The 24,061-nt window shown below is 40.4% G+C and overlaps 1 protein-coding gene across 5 annotated transcripts in view; it reads left to right on the plus strand.

The window, feature by feature from the left end:
* The first annotated feature begins 1,320 nt into the window (after positions 1-1,320).
* Positions 1,321-24,061, plus strand: part of LOC122563135 (acidic mammalian chitinase-like) — a 39,916-nt gene continuing 17,175 nt past the window's right edge. For 3 of the 5 annotated variants that reach the window (XM_043716587.1, XM_043716588.1, XM_043716590.1), the window contains exons 1-6: positions 2,502-2,911; positions 13,363-13,392; positions 13,753-13,954; positions 14,756-14,812; positions 18,550-18,715; positions 22,338-22,459. In XM_043716587.1, coding sequence (XP_043572522.1) covers positions 2,776-2,911; positions 13,363-13,392; positions 13,753-13,954; positions 14,756-14,812; positions 18,550-18,715; positions 22,338-22,459 — 713 coding nt within the window. In that variant the 5' untranslated portion in view covers positions 2,502-2,775. Of the gene's footprint in view, positions 1,385-2,501; positions 2,912-3,430; positions 3,489-13,362; positions 13,393-13,752; positions 13,955-14,755; positions 14,813-18,549; positions 18,716-22,337; positions 22,460-24,061 lie in introns of those variants that run through there. The other 2 variants (XM_043716592.1, XM_043716591.1) reach the window with 2 other exon arrangements.

The raw sequence follows: 24,061 nt of genomic DNA on the forward strand, positions 1-24,061 counted from the left end.
AGCATCAACTAGCCACAAAAAGACATGACCCACTCTCACTAATATCCTCACATACAGGTGAGAAAGGACACCACTTTGACTGGGACAACACATCCATCCTAGAACAAGCTAAATAGAGACACGCACAAGAATGCCTGGTAGTCTATCAACAAACACATTGATTTGGATCCTATCTACTACCCCATGAGAAAAAGAACGGGAAATTACATCACCAATCCAAGGACACTTAAACACATAAATAGAAAGTGGGACATGACACAGTGCTTCACTGGAGGCTCACTGGTGATGTTACCTAGTATGGCGATGAAATGTCTGAAAATGAACCTTACTGCTCAGCCAACAAACTTACATTCAGAACCTCAAACTGATCACCAAGTCTTCTCCAAACTCGCCATCCCAAGGATCTCCAAAGGTTTCTTCACAACCAAGGATGATATGCTGGAATGATCAAAGCAAGTTCCTTGCTTTGACCAAAAGTACAATTCCAACAGTGGTCATCAACATCAGCAGCTTCCTGGCCAGTTACACCACTCTCTGATCAGGGCAGTCATTTTTGCCATCACTTCATGTCCTGCTTGATTTGAATTGCTTATCAAATCGTGACACTTGAAGCTGGCGGGAAGGATGAGTTTCTTCATCCTCTATCGCTTTGTCACAAACTAACTGATAGAAGATTTCATCCTCCTCCCTGAACCTTTTTGAGCGGCTCAACAGTTCCCATGATCAATTGGAATCCCCTGTCAGCTGGTGCCAAGTGGTAGATGTTGGGCCTTCCAGTTATAGTGTTGTCTACTGGTATCCATGTCATTCAGATGAAGCTATCTGAAGTCCTCTTTCCAGACAGATGCCAAAGGTAAAATCATACTTGACTCTATCTCTCTGGACCTGATTGTGATCTTATACATATATTAGTGACACTCTTGCTCTGCCCCAAGTCTGTCCACTGCCCTTATCCCCATCGCATAGCCCTTAGTCCCACCCACTCAGCCTTTAGTCCCACCCACACTGCCTTTAGTCCCACCCACACTGCCTTTAGCCCCACCCACACAATCCTAAATCCCATAACACACACTGCTTAGTCACCCACATAACCATTAGCCCCAACTACATAACGCTTAGTCCCACCTATACAACAGTTAGCCCCATCCACATAGCCCTTAGCCACACCTACATAACACTTAGCCCCACCTACATGGTCCTTAGCTCCACCCACATAACCCTTAGTCACACCTACACAATACTTAGTCCCACCGCCCGCGCCGACACTCCCCCCCCCCCCCCAGTAACCCACAGGAAGATTGAATTGCGCATGCGCGGTGGTTGGGTTGTCCACTGTTTGAGGTGAAAGGCGGGAAATGAGTGCTGCTGGGAGCCGCCTGTCATTGTGAGTACGGAAAACCGTCCAAAAAAATCCGATACCACCCCTTACTTTAGAAAGCGAAAGATGTCAGAGAGTGCCACACAGGCGGAGGACAACTAGATGGACGATCGAGTCAGAGAATTGGACTGTAAAGGAGGAGATCCTTCGGGCCATCGAACTCATGCCAGCTCTTTCAAAGACGGACGGAATAGATGCTCCCACTCCGCTGTCGTTATTTTTAAAGTTAACGTTGTTTTCATCCTTTGAAGCAAATCCGTCCGGATCATAACAACTGAGAAGACCACGAAGCGGTTAGACCGCAGAGTTGTCACGATGCTGAACGAGGCCATTCAGCCCACCGTTTCTGTGCTGGCTCTCTGAACGAGCACCAAAGGCTGACTGCCAGTGTCTCGCCCGTTTTCCCATAACCTTGCTCATTATTCTTCTTGAAGCGCCCTTTTGCATGCCTCGATTGAAGCTGCATCCACCACACTCGCAGGCAGTGCACTCCAGAGTCAAAACACTCACCGTCGTCTTATTTTGCAAATCACTTCAATTCTCACCCTTCCTTTTACAAGCGGGAAGATATTACATGTGCTTTGTCCGTGTCTCCCATCGTTTTGAAGCGCAGAAGCCTTTTGAGTCCGTGTTAGTTCTCAATAATTCTGCTAGTTCCACTTCCCCATCCTTAACTCTCCCGTCGTTTGCACTTTTTGGGGTCGGGTGCCTACATATTTGCCTTTTGAAAAAACTGTTGAATTTGTCTCCTTCTCCTCCTCAGGAAGTGCAAACCAGTCCCAACACCGTCATCTCCAAATCATTCCACATGCGACTTAGAGTCATAGAGATGTACAGCATAGAAACAGACCCTTCGATCCAACCTGTCCATGCCGACCAGATATCCCAAACCAATCTAGTCCCACCTGCCAGCACCCGGCCCATATCGCTCCAAACCCTTCCTATTCATATACCCATCCAAATGCCTCTTAAATGTCGCAATTATACCAGCCTCCACCACATCCTCTAGCAGCTCATTCCATACACGTACCACGCTCTGCGTGAAAAAGTTGCCCTTAGGTCTCTTTTATAGCTTTCCCCTCTCACTCTAAATCTATGCCCTCTAGTTCTGGCTAAAATAAAATGTTATTACGTCTGAGATTTTGAAAACAAATGAAAGTCTCCCTGTCTTCCATCCAGCTTCTTTATTTAACCAATATTTTTCACTTACTGTTTATTGACTCCACAGCTGGTGAAGCACTTTCTACCCGAGGATTTCTTATTTGAGCAGTAGCCCTGGTAGTTCTGCTGTAAACCCAGTGGGTTTTAAGGTTTTTTTCAAGAATGTTTTAAAGAGTGAGGCAGTTTATTAAAGTTATAGAGTACAAGAGAATAGTGTCTGGTCGACTTTTCCATCCATGCGAAATGCTTGCATTCAACTAACATTTCTGTATGTTGTAGGATTTAAGATACTTCATGATTCTGGCTACACTGCAGTATTGCCAACAGCATCAAAGTGGAATCAAAACATGATAGGTGTATTTAAACTGATTGGTAAGTATGACTTTCAAGAATAGAACCAGAAGTTCTGAACAATGTACACTTAAGCCTGTATTTGGATGATTGTTGGGAATCATGGTTGCATGGTGAATGTGCCATTGTCTCACCATGAGGTGGCAATAATATACAAAGCAAGCAAAATAAGCGGACGAAATAGCCTCATTGAAGAGTGATCAGGGCCAACCACCAACAAAACTCAATTTCTTAAAAAAGCATATTATTGCTAAGTGTGTGTGCTTTGAAACCCTGTTTTTGTTAAAAAAATATTTTTGATTTTCCATATTTATCTCATTTACTACTTTTAGAAGAAAAGGCTCATTGTTCAAATCAGCTCTGTTTAAGATAAATGAGCACAATCATAATTGATGATTTAAAACAAAGACTGTAAAATAGTTTACTGTATCTTTACTGTGAACAGTGTGCAGAGTTAAGAAATTCTGCTTTGACTTGAAAACAAATATTAAGTTGTATTGTTTATGTAAGTTTGAATCTTATTCCCAATAAAATCAACAGATCCAAAAACCTCATGTTCAAGGGAATTCTGGGCCTGAAGACTTTCTTTAACAAGTAGGTGAGTTTGCATTTGTGGAGATGGTGGCATTTTGGTAATGTCACTGGACAAATAACCTGGAGGCTCAGCCTAATGCCCTGGGGCATGAATTCAAAGCTCACACTTCAGGTAATAAATATGGAATTGAAGCTACAATATTCATCAGTGACAGTGATCATGAAGCTACAATTAGAGTCATACAGCACAGAAACAGACCCTTTGGTCCAATTCGTCTATGTTACCCAGTTATCCTAACCTAATGTAGTCCCATTTGCTAGCATTTGGCCCATTTCCCTCTAAACCTTTCCCAGACATAGAGCCTTCCTGATGCCTTTTAAATGCTGTAATTGTACAACCTGCATCACTTCCTCTGGCAGTTCATTCCATACACGCATCACCCTCTGTGTGAAAAAGTTGCCCCTTAAGTCCCTTTTACATCTTTCCCCTCTCTCTCTGAACCTATGCCCTCCAGTTCTGGTCTCCCCCACACCAGGGAAAAGAACTTTTCTGTTCATCCTATCCATGCCCCTCATCATTTTATAAACCTCATAAGGTCACCCCTCAGCCTCTGACGCTCCAAGGAAAACTGCCCCAGCTTATTCAAGCCTCTCCCTGTAGCTCAAATCCTCCAACCCTGGAAACACCCTTGTAAATCTTTTCTGAAACCTTTCAAGTTTCACAACCTCCTGGAGACTAGAATTGCACATAAGTTTCCAAAACTGGACTAACCAATGTCCTGTACAGCTGCAACATGACTTCCCAACACCTATACTCAATCTCTGACCAAGAAAGGAAAGCACACCAAATGCCTTCTTCACTATTCTAGGTAAAAACAATGACTGCAGATGCTGGAAACCAGAGTCTAGATTAGAGTGGTGCTGGAAAAGCACAGCAGTTCAGGCAGCATCCGAGGAGCAGTAAAATCAACGTTTCAGGCAAAAGCCCTTCATCAGGAATACAGGCAGAGCACCTGAAGGGCACCTGCGACTCTACTTAGAAGGAACTACGAATCTGTACTCTAAGGTCTCTTTGTTCAGCAGTGCTCCCTCAGACCTTACCATTAAGCGTATAAGTTTTGCTCTATTTGCTTTTCCAAATTGTAGCACCTCACATTTATCTAAATTAAAATCCATCTGCCACTCCTCAGCCTATTGTCCCATCTGATCAAGATCCCATTGTAAACTGAGGTAACCTTCTTCACTGTCCACTACATCTCCAATGTCGGTGTCATCTGCAAACTTACTAACAAAACTCGTATGTTTGCATCCAAATCATTTATATAAATGATGAAAAGCAGTGGATCCAGCACATATCCTTGTGGTACACCACTGGTCACAGGCCTCCATTCTAAAAAGCAGCCTTTCTCTACCACCCTCTGACTTCTGCCTTTGAGTCAGTTCTGTATCCAAATGGCTACTTCTCTCTGTATTCCATGAGATCTAACCTTGAATGTAGGTTTGCTCGCTGAGCTGGAAGGTTCATTTTTAGACGTTTTGTCACCATAATAAGTAACATCATCAGTGCGCCTCTAGATGGCGAGCTGGTGGCATGGCCCACTTTCTATTTATGTGTTTAGGTTTCCTTGGGTTGGTGATGCCATTTCCCGTGGCGACATCATTTCCTGTTCTTTTTCTCCAGGGATGGCAAATGGTATCCAAGTCAATGTGTTTGTTGATAGAGTTCCGGTTGGAATGCCATGCTTCTAGTAATTCTCATGCGGGTTTCTGTTTGGCTTGTCCCAGGATAGATGTGTTGTTCCAGTCAGTGGTGTCTTTCCTCATCTGTATGTAAGGATACTAGTGAGAGTGGGTCATGTCTAGTTAATGTTCATGTATCCTGGTGGCTAGTTTTCTGCCTGTTTGTCCAATGTAGTGTTTGTTACAGTTCTTGCAAGGTATTTTGTAAAACAATACGTTAGTTTTGTTTGTAGTCTGTATAGGGTCTTTCAAGTTCATCAGCTGCTGATTTAATGTGTTGGTGGGCTTGTGGGCTACCATGATGCCAATAGGTGTGAGCAGTCTGGCAATCATTTCTGAGATGTCTTTGATGTAGGCAAATGTGGCTAGGGTTTCTCGGCATGTTTTGTCAGCTTGTTGGAGTTTGTTACTGAGAAATCAGCGGACTTTGTTCATTGGGGACCATTTCTTTTGATTACACTGTAGAGGTGATTTTCCTCTGTGCTGCAGTGTGTGATGGCTCGTTGAAATAATGTTCTACTGCTGCTTCATTTGTGGGTGTTGGAATGATTACCACTCTCCCCTCCATCTATGTGTCAAAAAATGTGAATAAAGTGTCAACAGCTGAATAGCAAGTGATGGATGACCTATGATCCAGTTAATTAAGGCAGAGAGAGAAATTTAAAAATTCAAAAGTAAGATAATGCTAGAGACAAACAAGATGGCTGGAATAACATGGTAGGTATAAGAGTCACATGACAAGGATCTAGCCCAAGTAACAATCCAAAACTGTATAAATTAATTAAGGTAGAGAGATCAGAACAAATTATCAAGGTGATGATGTCGAAACAAAATAGTGAGGAAGATTTTACAAACAGAACAGTATGGCAGAGTTACATGTAGCACAACATGAATCCAAGATCATGGTTGAGGCAGTCCCCATGGTTACAGAACTTGGCTATCTGTTTCTACTCAACAATTCTGCATTATTGCTTGTCTTGAAGGCCATCTTGGAGGACGCTTACCTGAAGATTAGAGGCTGAATGTCCTTGACCACTGAAGTTTCTCCTGCCTAGCGATTGGTGCGCAGTGACCGTTTGTCTGTTGTCGTAGTGATTGCATGCTTTCACCAATATACCATGCCTCAGGGCATCCTTTCCTGCAACATATGAGGTAGACAACATTGACCGAATCATGAGTACCTGCCATGTATGTGGTGTTCCAACATGTGATGTAGTATCCGTGTTGATGATCTGACATGTCTTGCAGAGGTTGCCATGGCAGAGTTGTGTGGTGCCATGGTTGCTGTTCTCCTGAAGGCTGTATAGTTTGCTGTGATCGATGATCTGTTTGAGGCTGGATGGCTATTTGAAAGCAGGAGGTGGAGGTGTAAGGGCAGGTGTGGAGGTGGCAAGATGTTTGTAGTCATCATTGACATATTGAGGGCTGTGGAGAACGTGATGAAGTTGCTCCGCTCTGAGGAAGTACTGGATGATGAAGGTACTCTGGTGTATCCCGTGTCTGTTGTCTGAGGAGGTCATTGCGGTTTTTTACTGTGGTACATTGGAATAGGCAATCGATGGGTTAAGCATCATATCCTGTTCTTATGAAGGTGTATTTCAGTATCCGGAGGTGTCCGTTGCATGCCTCCTTGTCTGAGCAGTTCCTGTGTATATGTAGGGCTTGTCCGTAGGGGGTGGCTTCTTTAACATGCTTAGGATGGAAACTGGAGAACTGAAGCATCATGAGGTTATCCATGGGCTTGCAGTATTGTGATGTAAATTTGTAGTAATAACACACCACAAACCCCTGTTTGGGTTACTCAAAGAGGATAAGGCTATGTTACCCACAGCTTCAGATCAAATTCAGCAATGGGCCTTTTGTTGTAAATGCGTACAATTACAAGTTCAGAAACCATCCAGGAGGCCAAGTGTCAAATGTGGATGCCTTGAGCCACCTCCTGCTGACAGATGCGCCACAATAGTACTGCCACTGGAAGAATCTATTCTGGTTTTAAACTTTCTGGGCGCCCTTCCAGTCACCGCTGACGATACCAGACTGTGACGCGAAAAGATCCAGTTCTGGGAAAACTAAAACAGCTGGTGGTGAGGCGGGGACCAAAAGTGAGATCACAATCAGAATTTAAACTTTTCTTGATGTGATGAAACGAAACATCTTAGCAAACTGCATTTTGATTTGAGGAGCAAGAGTGATTGTCCCAAACAAAATCACTGTCTGATACTGACTGAACTCCACCAGTGTTATCCAGGGGTGTCTAAAATGAAGATGTTGGCAAGAAGTTATGTCTGGTGGCCAAAGTTGGTTGCAGACTCAGCTACGTTGGCGGTGTTATGAGGAAAATCACCAGGCTCGGATTCAGAGTCGGGGTTCAACGACAGAGTTTATTGTACAAAGAAATACTGGAGCTCCGGGGAGAGAAAGACACCAACAGCACAGTGGTCAGTTGCAATTCTTCTCTCAGCCCAGAGCACATGTCAATATACTTTTATACATTTTGTAATAATAGGTCAGTGATGAGTTTATTGTCTTTGTAACATGGTTTGTTTATGGTCAACATTGCAGAGTCATTAATAGTTTTGGTGCAGTCATTGTCAGTTCCAGCTCAGCCTTTGTTAATTTCAGTGCAATCAATGTCAGTTTCAATATCTGCGCAGAAGTCCATTGCTCTAGTAATGGGTGCTAATCGCTCTTCCTGAGAAGGACGATTACTGCAGGATGGAAACTGTATTGAGTCCGTATCAAACTGTTAGCATTTCTATCAAAGGTGTTGACTGGACCCAGACACCTCAGCGGCCAGTGTATTCTGCTCATGCATAATCTCTCCCCCATCTGCCTTAAACTAATTAACTAAGTTGTGAGTGCATTGTGCTGGCATTCTGGTGGCCCCAGGCAGTATCTGTATTTGCTCTGCTATCTCACTCCATTTTGTGGTCCGGCAGCCATCTTGTGCGTCAATGGCCACCTTAAGGCTCACAACCATCTTGTGTGTCCATGTGCCCAGTGTCACCCTAACCTGTGTCATCTCCCAAAGCAGTAGGGCAGTGCTCCGGATGCCAACCAGGACAAAAACTAGTGCCAGCAGCTCCCCTACATTCTTTTTTAATTTCAAAATATACTTTATTCATAGAAATAAATCTTTGGTACCTGTACAATTGGTCATGCCGTTCATATATTTACATTGCATGTCTTAACATTACAGTGAACAGATTGAGTTAATCGAATTTACAGCTATCATATTTACAGTTCTGTCTACTAACCATCCAATCTCTTAGTATTTAGCTGAGGCTTCAGCGGAATCCAACTACTGAGTGGGCCCCCTGTTATACGATAGCAAAGGAACCTTCTTTAACCACCAGTTTATGGGGTTACCATTGTCCTGTCTCTGGGGTAGCTGTCTGCATTCCCATGGTGAGTGCAAACTGCTGGACCCTCGCATGGCTGAGGTAGCTGTCCAGCTCCTCACTGGGGCCATTTACCCGCTCTGGGGTCATTGAGCCGAGGCAAGGGTCCGCACCGTCCAGTTCTGTGTCTGACAGTGGGACTGTCAGAGGATCACGGTTCTCAGTTACTTGTAGCTGTAGCTGTGGGGCAGTGTGTACCCCCTGGTTCTCACTGGGTGGAGGGTGGACTTCGGGGGGTCCGTTGTTTCCTGGTTGGGAGGAAATACCCTTTTCTTCACCTATGGCGCTCTGTCTCTTCTTCTGGTGATGACCGTCATTGCGCCTGTCTTCACCATCTGAAGAGCTCCCCTACATTCATGGAACTGTCAGGTAAACCTTGGATTCGCTTGCACTCTGTTATACTCAATTACTCTGCCGGCTCTTTCATGGGCTCAATGTTCTTAATCATTGTGGGGGGAGAGGTTGGACATGCATAGAGTCCATCCATCAAACACAGGGACAGCAACAGAAAAGCTACAAGCATCTTTTGCAATACATAGGCTTCTGGATGTGTTGGTCACAGACAACCGGTCATGATTTGCCAACAGGGAATTTGAGTATTTCCTAAAGTAGAATGGCATATGGACAGTTCCATACCATCCATCATCCAATTATATGGCGCAAAGTCCAAACTTTGAAGGCAGGCTTAATGAGCCAGCTTACAGCTTCACTTGATACCAAACTGTCCTGTTTCTATTCGATTATTGGACCACCCCTCATGCAACTCCAGAGATAACTCCAGCAAACTTGCTAATGGTAAAAAGACTCTGCACCAGGTTAAAACCGATCTACCTGTATTTTGGGGGAAGGGTGAAATAGCGTCAGGAATGCCAAAAGTGGACAGACTGTAAGAAAGAGAGACAGTTTACTTCAGGGGACAACGTTTGGTGCCAAAACCATGGAAATGGCCATGCAGTGATAAGAGGAATGATCAAGGTGAGGTAGTGTCCCGTGATGTGCAAAGTTTGGGTCAACAAGGCAGTCCTGAACAAGTGCGTGGACCACATGAAAACTGCAAACTAGCAAATGGGGCAGGACTAAAGCTTGCCTGGCCCCTCAGAGAAACCGGTTAGCCTGTCAGAACCTCTGTCGAGTGTTAAAGAAATCTGAGTCTGTAATTGACATGGTGGATGTTGCAGCCTCAATGCCTTTACTGCCTGAAGAAGAGGATGGATTTCTTCTGAGACGCTCCGGGCGCAAAAGACTGGGTATGGTCCGGTACAACCATCCATATCCAAGGCTGAGCCAGGGGAAACATGCCCAGTGTAAAGACACCCTAGGAGATGATGAAAAATAGCAGGCCTACAATCCTAAACTTAGAGGGAGGGAGATGTTGCGATTGTGATGAGGTCTATCAGTTGGGCCTCATAGAACATGAGTTCCTTGATTGGGGCTGTTACTCTGGTCCAAACAGGGAGGATGGCTGACAGGTGTAAACTGGAGTGTCAGAGGTTCTGTTCAGTCTGAGAATTGGCTCTGAGGAAGCCAGACCAGTGTCAAGTACTATGCACATGTAAATACAGGGTGACTTGGTGACAGGATACTAGTCTCTGTGGAGTTATTTCAGTACCAAGATGGACAGCAACAGTTTCTTTAAATAGAGGAAATTTAGAGAATTTAAGCTGGGAAAATAATAATTTGGAAATGGCAGAGAAATTGAATAAATACTTTGCATCACATTTAAAGATATGAAAGGTTTTCCAAAATTATTGAATCATCAAGGGGAAAAGGGCAGAGAGAAAATAAATGCAACATCTATCACTAGAGAAAAAGTATTAGGAAAAGTACTGGGGCTAAAGACCGATCAGTCCCCTGAACCTAATGGGGAGTAACTACAGAGATAGTGAATGCACAAGTAGTAATCTTCCAAGAATCCTTAGATTCTCGAAAAGCTCCAGAGGATTGGAAAGTTGTCAATATAATACCTTATTCAAAAAATTAAGGAGACTAAAATAAAACAGGTATCTAGCTATAGGGCAATTAGCTTAATATCTCCTACTGGGGGATTGTTAAGATCTATTACATAGGGTGTAGTAACAGAGTACTTAAAAATACATAATGCGTTCAAGCAGACTTTGCATCATCTGGCCCAGGGTCTCCTGGCAACTAAGAAATAGGTCCCAGGCTGATTCCCTTGGCCAAGACTGAGATACGTCGAGACGCTGGGTCTGCAGCTAGGCCCGGACACCTGAAAGAGGAGAAAGGCGGCCTCAATTCTGCGTAGCAGTCTCGCTGTGTGTGGCAGTTTCCCTGTGTGGCAATCTCCCAATGTGGTAGTCTCCAAATATTGTGGTCTTGTTATGTTGTGGTGATCTTGTCCCAGCATGGAGGACTTGTCCCCATATGGAGGTCTTCTTCGTCTTCAGCATCCTGGTATTCCAAAGGTCCAGCAGGCAATCTCGGAGTGGCAGTTTTGGCACGGCATGATTGTCTTCTTTGGCGGAGGCTTCCAGTTTAGTATCCAGCAGTTTGACGTGGAGGTCTTGAACCCAGCTGCATCTTCAAGGTATTCCATTATTCCTAAATTGGCTTTCCCCAAGCCCAGGAGCCATTAACTGAACTGTGATGAAATTTGTCACAATTTTACTTTTTAAAAGTATCCTTATGTATGATTCTGTCATTGATGTAGGTGCTGTGGTGGGGAAACATATAAAACGGTTCACTTTAATTTTCATATAAAAGTACGTGTCATTAAATTTCTGTTCTATTCTTTACTCAAAACAGAAGGAAACCAAAAAATAGGTAAATGGCTGTAGGCCAGTTAGCTTAGTATCTCTCATTGGGAAAATGTTACAGTTTATTACACAGGGTAGTAACAGAGCACTTAAAAATTATAATATGGTCAAGTGGAGTTAGCATGGTCTAGCCAGCTTGGCAGTGTTTTCCCAGGGTGGTGGTTTTGTCCTGGCTGCGTCTTCAGGTTATCTGGTTTGTTCCTAATGTGCTTTTCCCTAGCCCAGGAGCTGTTAACTGAACTGTGATAAACTGTGTCTTAATTTTACTTTCTTAAAATTATTATGTATGACTTCTGTCCTTGATGTAGGTGCTGTGATGGGCAACTTATAAAACTTTTCACTGTGTATTTCATGTAACAGAACACATTATAATATATTTTTTATTCTGTACTGATCTTTTCTTTGCTTCATGAAGGTGTAATTATGCTTGACAAATTTACTAGAATTCTTTGAGTAAGTAACAGGCAGGATAAATGAAGAGGAAGCAGTGGATGTAATATGTTTAGATTTTTAGAAGGTATTTGATAATGTACCATGCACTTAGTTAGTTAATAAAATAAGACCTTGTGATGTTGGAGGTACTGTATTGGCATGAATAGAGAATCGGCTAATTAACAGATGATAGAAAGTTGGGATAAAGCAGGCATTTTCAGGCTGACAACCTGTAACTAATGATGTACTACAGTGATCAATATTGGGTCCACAATTATTTACAAAATATATTGTATCTTGGATGAGGAAAGTGAATGTACTGTTGCCAATGTTGCAGATGACGCAAAAGTAGGTGGGAAGACAAATGGTGTGTATGACACAAACAGTCTAAAAGAGATATAGACAGATTAAGTTATTGGGCAAAATACAGTACAAATTGAATACAAATGAGAAAATGTGACATTATGAACTTTGGCAGGAAGACCAGAAGAGCTGAATGCTCTTAATTAATGGAGAAAGACTGTCGAAAACTACAGCACAGAGGAATTTGTGCATGAATAACAAACAGCTAACATCCAAGTTCAGTGGGTAATGGGGAAGACAAATGGAATGTTGTTTTTTATTTCAAATTAAATAGAATATAAAAGAAGGTTCTGATAAAACTGTACAAGAAACTACTTAGACCATAGCTTGAATACTGTGAACAGTTTTGTGTCTCTTATCTAAGGAAAGAGATATTGGCATTGGAGACAATCCAGAGAAGGTTCACTAGGTTTTTTACTGGGTAGAGAGGACAATGTTATGGTACGAAATTGAGTCGGATGGGGTTGTACTTGTCGGAATTTAGAAGTGATGAGAGGTGACTTTATCAAAATATACCAGGATCTTAAGTGTTTTGATAGGGTAGATGCGGAGAAGTTGTTTCCCCTCATGGGAGGGTCTCGACCAAAGTAAGTGGTCATACTTTTAAGACCGAGATTAAGGGGATTTTTTTCTCTATGAATAGTGAATCTGGAACTTTTTTTACCGCAGATATTTCAAGGCTAATCATTAAATAGATACAAGGCTGAAAGAGACACATCTTTAATCTGTAAGGGAATCAAGGATAATGAAAAAAGTTGACAATCAGATCTGGATCACCCATGATCTCATGGAGTAGCAGATCAGACTGGATGGGCTGAATGGCCTGCTTCTGTTTCTTATGGTCTTCTATTTAAATAGTTCATTTAACCCCTTACATTCATAAGCCTACCTTGCATGCTCCCCCGCCCCACTTATAAAATGACAGCTCTGATCGTCTAAGTCTGGCCTCTTACAAATTCCCCCTTTCTTTTGTTATCTACCATGATCTTTAACCCCAGTCCTTCTTTATTTTTAAGATTCTCCATAAAATCCATTTCTTTGATCATCTTTGATCACCTCTTCTAATATCTGATGCTTTAGCTCAGAACTTATCACATCTCTGTTAAAATGCCTTAGGACATTTTTGCAACGCAAATGATGATGCACAAATAAGTTGTAATTATTAAAATGTGCTGCATTCTATACTGGAGTGAAAAGTGAAATAAAATGTATTTTCCTTCTCTAACAGGATTCATCCTGTTGTTCCAGCCTGATCTGAGTAAGTTACAGTATTTCTGGTAAATGTAAACGTTACTACTCCTAAGTCAGTACTCTATATTCTTAAAATGCATAAGCTGTTAAACAATCAAACCAATTAAAAACTGCATACCAAAGCTGGTAGTTAATGTTTTTAAAGATAAATTGTGTTGTATTTTTGTAGCAAGTATTGACTTCTGCCCAGCAGTACATTTTGAGTCAATATTTGATAAAATTTATGCAGATTTATAAAGCCACATTGTTCAACTTTATACTAATCACATTAAAGCTTCCTTTCCTAAATAGTTAAATATTACGTTGTGGCTTTGCTCTGGGATATTTCCTAAGTTTTATTATAGCTTAGGTTATTTTCTATTTTAAGGTAATACTGTTCTAGTCTGTTATTTCACAAACTGGGCGCAATACAGAACTGGAATTGGTCGATATATGCCTGATAACATTGATCCTTTTATGTGCACCCATCTGATCTATGCGTTTGCCAAGATGAATGCAAACCATGAAATCACAACCTTTGAATGGAATGATGAAGTTCTTTACAAAACATTCAATGATCTAAAACAAAAGTAAGTAGAAATACATTTTTCAACAGTTCATTTGTACACTGAAGATTTTCTTAAGTAATGATTAATTCTCACGTAAAATATTTTCATTTTCTCTTATCTTTTGCCCTTCCCCTCATTTTTGTTATCTCTTGTATCCACAAGGCATTGAATTGTTAGAGTACAGTTTAGGGTTTTGTCAATAAAATGACTGGCTTTCAGAAATTTGAAGTAATGTGAAAAGGTTAAGAAAGTTTTGTTTGTTAACAAGGCAGCATTGCAAAATCAACAATATTGATCCACATTGTGTGTGGCTGGTGCCCATGGAGCATATGTTGGGTCCAACAAGGACATCATTTAGAATAAGTGATGAAGTCACTAGGTACCCACTCTGATTTTTATATTGAGATTTCTTGATGTTTAGCTTAATGGCTCATTTTAATAAGATAGAAAGTTCAGTATTATTGAGGTGAGTCGGGACATTAACAAGACGTTAACACGCTATAATCTCCGTTAATTTTGGAAACTGGACATTACATTGCTGCTCCACTTGTCAATAGCATAAAAGATGACTTGAGATTCTCCGAAGACTTCTTGCCTGATTTTGTTACACATCTCGACATTACCAACATCACTAAGACTGTTTAAAAGTGTGCTCATAGACACCTGGGTAATCTCTATAACTAAACACTGCTCACTGTTATATTCCAAGAACACTTGTATCGCTTTTTCTTTCACTCACTAAAACAAATCTTTGTTTTAAATATTGAGAAGTTCAGCTTAGTTGTTAAAATATTACCTGATGATAACTTTATTTTTTGACAGGAATCTTGAATTGAAGACTCTCATAGCTCTTGGAGGTTGGAAATTTGGTTCCGAACGGTAAAAACTATAATAATAAAGTACATAGATGTCACGAATTTGTTTTAAAAATGTTTCCTTAAAAGGTGGGGTGGTCAAGTTTATATTGGAAACGTGTACATTGGTTTGTCACAATGGGATTAATTAAAAAATATGAGTTACAAAGCTGCCAGTGAAGATTCTTTGAAAATTGGGCTGCCTCAACTGGAAAAATTGTCCAATGAACCCAACCAAACCAGAAACATGGAGTCACTGCCAATCGTAACAAGTGTGCCATATTAACGTTTTGTAGATCTACATGGCTGCTGGTCAAATGTGCAACTTATTCAGATTGCAGGCGACAATACTAGTAGCTGCTAGCAGCAACAGGGGCCTTCGTGGATGATTTCTGATTCATCCATGTCCTGAGTTCTCATATAAAGCATGTCTCGGCACTGCAATTTGCCTACAATGTCGCTAAAGAATTAGGGAACGGTATTTTCAAGAATGCTCACCTCTGTTCGCAATAGCACAATTCCAGATTGTTTTGAATGCTTTATTCTGCACATGCACCGATATCAGCACCAATGTCTTCACGGCGTTCTGCCCATGCGCTGAATTCAACTGCCGTCAGAGCATATGAGAGGTACAGTAGTATACATTGAGCAGCTTCATCTCAAAAATTAAACTAATGATTGTTCATTGCTGTCCCTCTGAGACAAGAATATTTTTGAATTATTGTAGAAGCACTGTGTAATTCCCACAGGACTGCATTACTCTTATATATAACATTTGACTTTCTAATCTGTTCTTGTACCTGCATAATCACACAATCTACAACGTAATTCTTTTGCTTTTGCAAAAATGGAGGAGCATAGTAACAAGAATGTTAGCAAGAAGCATCTTGGTGATAAGATTGCGGGTGGTGAATGCAAAAAAGGCTATAACGCTGGAAGAGAAGCTAGATCTTATAAAGCATTTTGAGCATAAGGAGAGACCATGTGATATAACTCACTTAACAAGAATGAGGGAATCCACCTTATGCACCATTAGAAGCAATGCTTAAAGCAACCTGTATTGCTGGAACAATGCTGGACGCACATTCAAGAGGCTGAATGCTGCTACTGACAGGGATAACAAGGACAAGTGTTCTTCAATTTTGGAAGAGCTTTAACATCAAGAATGATATTGACATTATTGTGGAGGCCTGGGGTAATGTCAGTAAGGATTGCCTGCATGCACTTTGGCGGCATGTTCTCTTGGATGTTCTTCAAGATTTTCAAGGATGTGAACTGTCAGAGCAGCTCCCAAAAATCAAAGAGCATTGAATTGCCCTTGTAAAGCCGATTTGCTTTGAAGAAGTGGAAAGTGAGGATATTGAAGAGCTGCTCGGGTCCCACTGTGAAGACCTCTTTGCAGTTGATCTATAACAGCTGAGAGGGAAGTGGTAGATGGAGATGAAAAAGCACATTCCTGATGAAGGACTTCTGCCCGAAATGTCGACTGACCTACTCTTTGAATGCTGCCTGACCTACTGTGCTTTTCCAGCTTCCCACATCATGACTATGAAAAAGATGAAGTCAAGGATGCAACATCATGAGAGCTTTCCAATCTTCTTTTGTCTTCTGTCCTGAGGGAAATTGAGAGGCAGTTGCAGCTCTTAGAGGACAACGATTACAATGCAGAACTCAGCAGGATAGCAATTTGTTCACTAAGACACCAACTGGCACCCTATGAACAGCTTCTTCTTGACAAGAAAAAGGGCAAAGAGCAAAATCTGGATGTCTTTTTTTAAAATCAATCCCCAAGAAACAATCAGAAGACAATCGACCACAGCCACCCACGTTTGCAACCACAACTGCACCTAAAGGTGGTAATGATGATGACGATCCCCTGACCCTGCATTAACAATATTTACTTTTGTTTCATTAATAAATATGGTTTAAACCTTCATTCAGGCTGTGCTGTACTTTGTGTTAACTTTTTGGTGATTTTTGAGTGATCGTAATTAATTTTTTTTTGCTGGTCTGCTGTTAACTCAACAATTCCCATTGGCCCTGTTATTTCTATTAAGCAAGGTTCCGCTGGAACGCAACTACAGCGTTATAAGACAACTACTTGGGCTGTCTGGAATTAAATAAATGTGGTAGATCCTGATAGTATAGCTGCCCTTTTCCCCCCATATTACTCATCTTCTGTTCATTAATATTGGGCGGTGGAGATGTACTATAATTAATGCCACTGAGCCTAGTCACAATATTCTATTTCCTGATCCAGCACTGACTAAAGTCCATATTTTCTCAGTGTCTTAAAAACCCTGCAGGTATTTGAACATGTGAGCAGGACCCAGATTTATGTCCATAAGAACCCTCACCAACCTTTACATAGAAAGCATTCTATCTGGGTACACAACAGCCTGATATGACAACTACACTTCCCACAAATGTAGGAACCTGCAGAAAGTTGTGTGCACAGCCCAGCTTGTCACGGAAGCCAACCTCTCATCCATGGACTCCAGCTACACTTCTCGTAGCTGTGGAAAGGCTGCCAACATCATTAAAGACCACTTCCACCTCGTTAATACTCTTATTCAACTTCTTTCGTCAGGCAGAGGATACAGAAGCTTGAATCCATGCACCAACAGGTTCAAGAACAGCTTTTCCCTTGCTGTTATTTGACTGCTGAACGAACACTAATTTCAAATCTAATGTTGACTTTGCTTTTGTGCACCTCCTGTAGCAGTCGTAAACTTGTATACCTCGCTCTGTTTAAGCACCCTATCATCTGTATGTCCTTGTTTGCTATGATCTGCCTGTACAGCTTGCAAAACAAAACTTTTCACTGAGTTTAGGTACATGTGACGATGATAAATCAAAGCATATGATGGAGTTTGTTACGTTGACATGTGGTGAAGGTGAGTGTTGATAAGGGATGAGAGCGCTAGAGGACCTAATCTGAAACAACTGGGACAACATCCCAGAGAACCAAGATGGACCTTTTAAACAGCCAGCTTCGGCACTCTGCAACCCCGATAATCACTTCTGATCTGCATCCACCCAAATTTATCCTTCAACTTTGCTCTGGAGTGAAGGTCCTGCCATTCTGGAATATTTTTTCCCAAACTGAATACAGTGAGCTGAAAGATTCTACAACATAATGCTACTTATCTTGAGTACAAAAATCCAGGTCTTTGTCTGGAATTTTCCATGTCTGCATTTTATTGTTGCAATTGCATGTCGAGCTGAGTCTACAAATACATAATGTATCAATAATTTTTGACCTATACACTTAAAAAATGATAAGTTGCAGAAAATTGAATTCTGAAATTAGTGTGTACATTTTATTTAAATGAGCCAATGTTTAGTGTCACTTGTGTATCAATACATTATTGCCAAACAACAATTTTGGTGTTCGTTTTAAAACCTGTTGGAGGTCAGTTAGCTCAGTTGGCTTGATGGCTGGTTTCAGAGTAATGCCTTTAGCATGGGTTCAACTCCTGCACAAGCTGTGAGGTTACCATGAAGGTCTAACCTTCTCAATCTTTCACCTCACCTGAATCATGGTGACTGTCAAGATAAACCATCACCAGCCATCTCTCTCTCATGAGAGTACGGTCTGTTAGGACTATGGCAATTTTGCCTTTGACTTTTAATCCCTTTCCAGTTCTTGAATTTTAAAATAGACAAAGAGAAACTAAATGCATTTTATATTGTACTACATTTGGAAAATAACACCACCAATTTTTTAACTTCCTCTTACCTCTCTGGTTCCTTCCTTAGTTACAACAGCATGGTGTCAACTCAGACTAATAGAGCAATATTCATCAACTCTGTGATTAGGTTTCTGAAGAAGTATGGGTTTGATGGTTTAGATCTGGATTGGGAATATCCAGGTTCCAAAGGAAATCCACCAGAAAATAAACAACTGTTCACATCTTTGATTATGGTAAGAAAATAGCTCTCAATTTTAAAACATTTAAATGTGCAGTAATATTATCATTATGTATGAACTGCTAAATATCTAAACTTCTTATTTCACTAGTACATTGCTTACCTTTTTCCATTTGAATTTATTTTCATCTGAGTGATTAAGAAAAAATCTAAGAGCATTGTTAGCCTGTTAAAGCACTAATACTTTATCAAGTTAAAACAAATATTTAAGCAGGGATATGGGGCAGAATCTTGGTTTTGAAGGCTCCAAATTGAGCTCCTATCTTCACTTTTACTTTTCTCTTTTTATCCGTGACTTCTATCATTAATACTGGCACCATGGTATGGCGACTTGTAAAAATTTTCACTTTTTAAGTAAAAATACACATAATAAATTGCTGTTCTATTCATGAACAGCTTAGAGAATAAACCATGATATCGCAGGAAAACTGCAAGTTCATTGGTTGCCAAATGTCTGCTAATTTAAATACCAGTTCTAATTTGGTTTCAGATTAAAGATAAACGGAAGAAATATTTTACAGATTACAAAGCTAAAGTCAAGTAGGAATTTAAAAATTAAATAAAAACTAATAAAATATAAATGTAGGGTCAGGAGATGTAATATTGCACCTATATGATGTGGAAGGTAGTTGACCCCATTGTTGCTAATAGTGACTGCATCTGAGGGAATTGTTGGATGCTTGAGAAACTCTGGCTCAAAGTTGATGAGCTGGAGTTTGAGCGTCAGGCTCTATGATATGTCAGAGAAGAGGCATGTTACCTGTGTTTCAGGAGTCTGTCACACCCCTTAGATTAACAACCTTGGATTCAGCCTTTGGAGAGGAACAGGAGAGTGTGACAATGAGTAAGATGTGTAGAGGGATCCAGGAGGTGGTGTTGCTTGAGCCTCAATCCTTGTTGTTTACTCCCTGTGTGAATAAGAACAGGGATTATAGGAAGATGGGCAAAATAACCATATCTCTGTATATAGGGAGCCATTCAAGGGGAGGCAAAAAGCAAAAGGTAGTCATAATTGAAAATAGGAAAGAGGCATGGATACTATTCTCTGTGGCCAAGACCAACAGTCCCAAAGGCTGTGTTGCCTACTTGGTGCCAGAGTTCAGGATATCTCATCTGGGCTGCAGAGGAACATGGAGTGGAAGGGGGAAAAAATCTAGTTGTCGTGGTCCACATAGATACCAATAATACAGGTAGAACAAGGAATAAGGCTCTGATGAGGGAATATAAGCAGTTAGAGGCTAAAATAATAAGTAGAACCAAAAAGGTAATAATCTCTGGATTACTACTTGAGCAACAAGCTAATTGACACAGAGTGAATATATTAAAGATACAAGTGAGTGGTTTAAAGATTGGTGTGGGAGAAATAGGTTTGAAATCATGAGTCATTGACACTAATACTGGAAAGAGGAAGCTGTTCCATTGGGCTCCACCAGAATCATGCTGGGACCAGAATTGCATAAGGTATGCTGTAGATTGTCCTTTAAACAAAATAGTGGGGCGGAGAATGGGTTGAATTACACAGAAAATTAGAAAATCAAAGTTAAAGGAGAAGATCACAGTTCAGTTTAGTGATGAGGCTGATTGTTATCAAAAGTAAAATGAAGAGACGGAACTTGTGAACATCATATTGTATTAAAGAACCAGCCAAGAATGCAGAGATTTGATAGTAGAACAAACTTAAAGGCTTTTTTCTCTGAATGCACAAAATTAATAACTTAACAGAATAAATGGAAGTGCATAGATTTGATTTGGTGGTGCTTAACTGGAGGCTACTCTGTGTTTCGGAAGGATAAGCAGGAAGGAAAAGAATGTGGTGCAGCTTTGTCATAAAAGGTAGATATCATTGCTGTAGTGAGAAATTACATAGACTTAGGATCAATGTGGATAGAAATAAGCAATAGTGTGGGAAATAGGTCCCTGGTTCGAGTCCTCAAACGGTATTTCTGCAGTGGGCACAATGTAAACCAGGAAATAAAGGGAAATTCTAAGAAAGATTCAGCACTAATCATAGGTGATTTAATGTGCATATAGACTGGGTATAAATTAAGAGGGTAGCCTTGAAGGAGAGTTCATTGAATATATTAGAAATTGTTTCTTAGAACAATATGCTGTGAAACCAACCAGAAAGCAGGCTATTCTGGATTTGGTGTTGTGTAATGAGGTCATAGGAGAGGATACTCAAGGGAAGAGGAATGATGTAATTCTAAAATTTCAAAATCAGTTTGAGGGGAGTCCCACATTAGCGTTCTGGAGTTAACAAAGGTGATTATATAGGCATGAGGACAGCTTTTGTCCCAGTGGACTGGGCAGGAAGACTGAAATGTAGGAGTTACCAATTCCTCCCAATTAAAAAATATTCTGGAGAGGAAGCAAGATTGTAAAAGGAGGTAAAAAGATTCATGGCTAAACAAGGAAGTTAAAGAAAATAGAAAGACAAAAACTAAGGCATGTCATATTGCAAAGGCCAGTGGCGGGAAATTTTAAAAATCAACAAGGGTTTATTAAAAAAAGAATAAAAAGAGGCAAGATAAATTATGAAAGAAAACTATCACAAAATATAAAATGGATAGCAAAAGCTTCTGCATATAAAAGGGAAGCAAGTAGCTAAAATGAATGCTAGCCCCTAGGAGGATGAGACTGGAAAGACATTAGGTGGAAACACAGGAATGGGGGAGATAGTAAATCAATATTTTACCTCAATTTTCACAGTGGAGAACACTAATATTATCCCAGCAGTAAAAGTGCTGCAGAAGTTATAGAAAGGGAGGAACTTAGAACAATCATCATCACTAGGTCAAAGATATTGAGCAATCTATCAGGCATTGAAGGCAGACAGGTCCCATGGCCTGATGGCCTATGTTCTAAGGTCTTAAAGAGAAGAGAAGGCTTTTTCATAGCTGCACATCAACCCATCCCCCCACTGCTATCGCCACCAAATATTGTTGAGTATGAGTTGTCCTTCAGCTCAGAGGTTAATGCATTAAAAAACAAACTGTTATATTCTGATGACAAATGAAAAGATCATCTCAATCTCAATTTGATTTGTCAGTTTATCAAATATACTTCATACTAAAAGAGATAAAGTATCAAAAAAATGGTTTCACTGTAGAATTTGAGGGGTAATTGTATGATCTTAACCTAAATTTTAATTTACGGTGCATGCTGATTCAGAATCCATACAAAGACTCACGTGGGAGAGGCTTGGGCAATTTGTAGTTTTCATCAAGTACATCTACAGGTATGTTGTTTTCTATCAAAAGTTGTAAAATTTTTAGACTGGCATTTTGTCATCTAGGAAATTATTGCTTCCTGCCAGATTTTACCAGTGTGTTTAGTAGGATGGATGACATCACCAGATTGTGTTTTCAAGATATTAAATTACTTGGCAAGGGCTCTTATGCTGAAATATATTTCATTAAAATGGCATGTGACTGAAATGATCCTCTCAACCATTTTAGCCAGAACTGGGCAAGCTGGGTTGAAATCATCTTTCCTTTGGGAAACTGCTTTAAGATAAACATTACAGCTACAATAGTCCAACCTATGATCCCCGTAACTACTGCTGTCTTCTTAAACCATGAGATTACAGTTTTCATCCCATTATTTTGTTTCCCTAGGAATTGAGAGCTGCCTTTACAAAAGAGGCAAAAACAGGAAATGACAAACTGCTGATTACAGCTGCTGTGGCTGCTGGTAAAGACAAAATTGATGCTAGTTATGAAGTATCTAAAATATCTAAGTAAGTGTAATTTAGTTTTAAATGTAGATCCTATTTGTGCAATTAAATTTTCAAAGGGGGTTAAGTTGAACCCCCTTCAACTTCACAAACTACATTTTGATACTTGTGTTATGAAGTTGAAGGTGTGTAATGTACCTTTAAGAGACCATGACTGCTGTTCTGCACTGAGAGCTTACAAGCACCTGTGTCATATGACTAGATAACAGTCTCAACATAGTGGAAAATTGAAAATATGTAACATTTGCCTGTGAAATGGATACCTGAGTTGGTTGCTATTTGGACACCAATTAGAATTTAACCAGTCAGTTTAAATTATGTCCTAAGATACTAAAATCCAATTGCGTTTGAATTTATCGTTTTGCCAACATCGAACCAATGAAACGATCTAATGTTGGGGATAGGTAAAAATAAGCAGGCATTTTGAAAATGAGAGAGTAACTGTCTTAGAGAAAGAGACCCAAATCCAAAAGATTGAAGCACTCTATCAAAAGTACCTTTTTTATATGAAACATCTTCACAGTAAAAGAACAAAGACAACCCCAGGTGATCTTCAGACGAAAGAAGACACACCGACAATGACAGCCACTGTATAGTTTTGAAGTTAAGTTGATGTAATTCTAATAAGTGTTCTGTTGGAACAGTATTTGTTAGAGTTGGCAGCAGGTAATAAGCAGTTAAGAGAAAGGGGGGCTTAGAGTAGTGACTAGTTGTTTAATGTTCACTTTTAGAGTTAAAGAATAAATTGATATTATTTTCTTTAAATAGTGGAATTTGAGAATTCTCTGTCACTCATATTTTAACAGATTACGAAGCGAAGTGAACTTTTCTAGGTGTGTAATTAAATTAACAGAGGGGTTTAATGCCGTGTTGTAACACTTGAGAAACATGGGTGGCAAACTGTGTCCAAAGCACAATAAAGCAAACCACAAAAGTTGAAAACCACGAGTGTAACATGAATCAAAAGCAGTTAATGTAAACTTGAGGTGAAAACAAATATAGATGGGACATAAGTGAAGATATGCACATTAAGTTACTGTGGTGCTGACCAACACATATGCAAGAAATTGCCTGTGAATTTTAAATTCTGAAAGGCTGATTTCTTCTGTTCAGAGCCTTTCGTGAAACTCTAGAGATGTGAGCCAGATGCTTGGAACTTTGTTTGATATTCAATTAGGACATGTTAGATTAATACTTGGTCCAGCTCTAATTATACAGTGTAACTGAACTGAGCAGCCTGGTTCCTCCTAATTGGCAAATCAGTCTGACTACTTTGCACCTACCTAACTACTTTTAACCACCTGACTTGCCATCCCATTCAACCACCTCACTAATTATACTAACTACCACCCATTATTCACTAACCAATTATCTCTCTTACCCACTTATCCTTTATCCGTCTCATCCACCCTACGTTTCTTTAATCTCACTTATTGAAAGATTTGAAACTATAAAAGCTTACTTTAATATAGCAGCTTAGAACATAGAACAATACAGCACAGAACAGGCCCTTCAGCCCACGATATTGTGCCGAACATTTGTCCTAGCTTAAGCACCCATCCATGTATCTATCCAATTGCCGCTTAAAGGTCACCAATGATTCTG

Source organism: Chiloscyllium plagiosum, chromosome 26 (assembly GCF_004010195.1).
Source record: "Chiloscyllium plagiosum isolate BGI_BamShark_2017 chromosome 26, ASM401019v2, whole genome shotgun sequence".
Classification (NCBI taxonomy): domain Eukaryota; kingdom Metazoa; phylum Chordata; class Chondrichthyes; order Orectolobiformes; family Hemiscylliidae; genus Chiloscyllium; species Chiloscyllium plagiosum.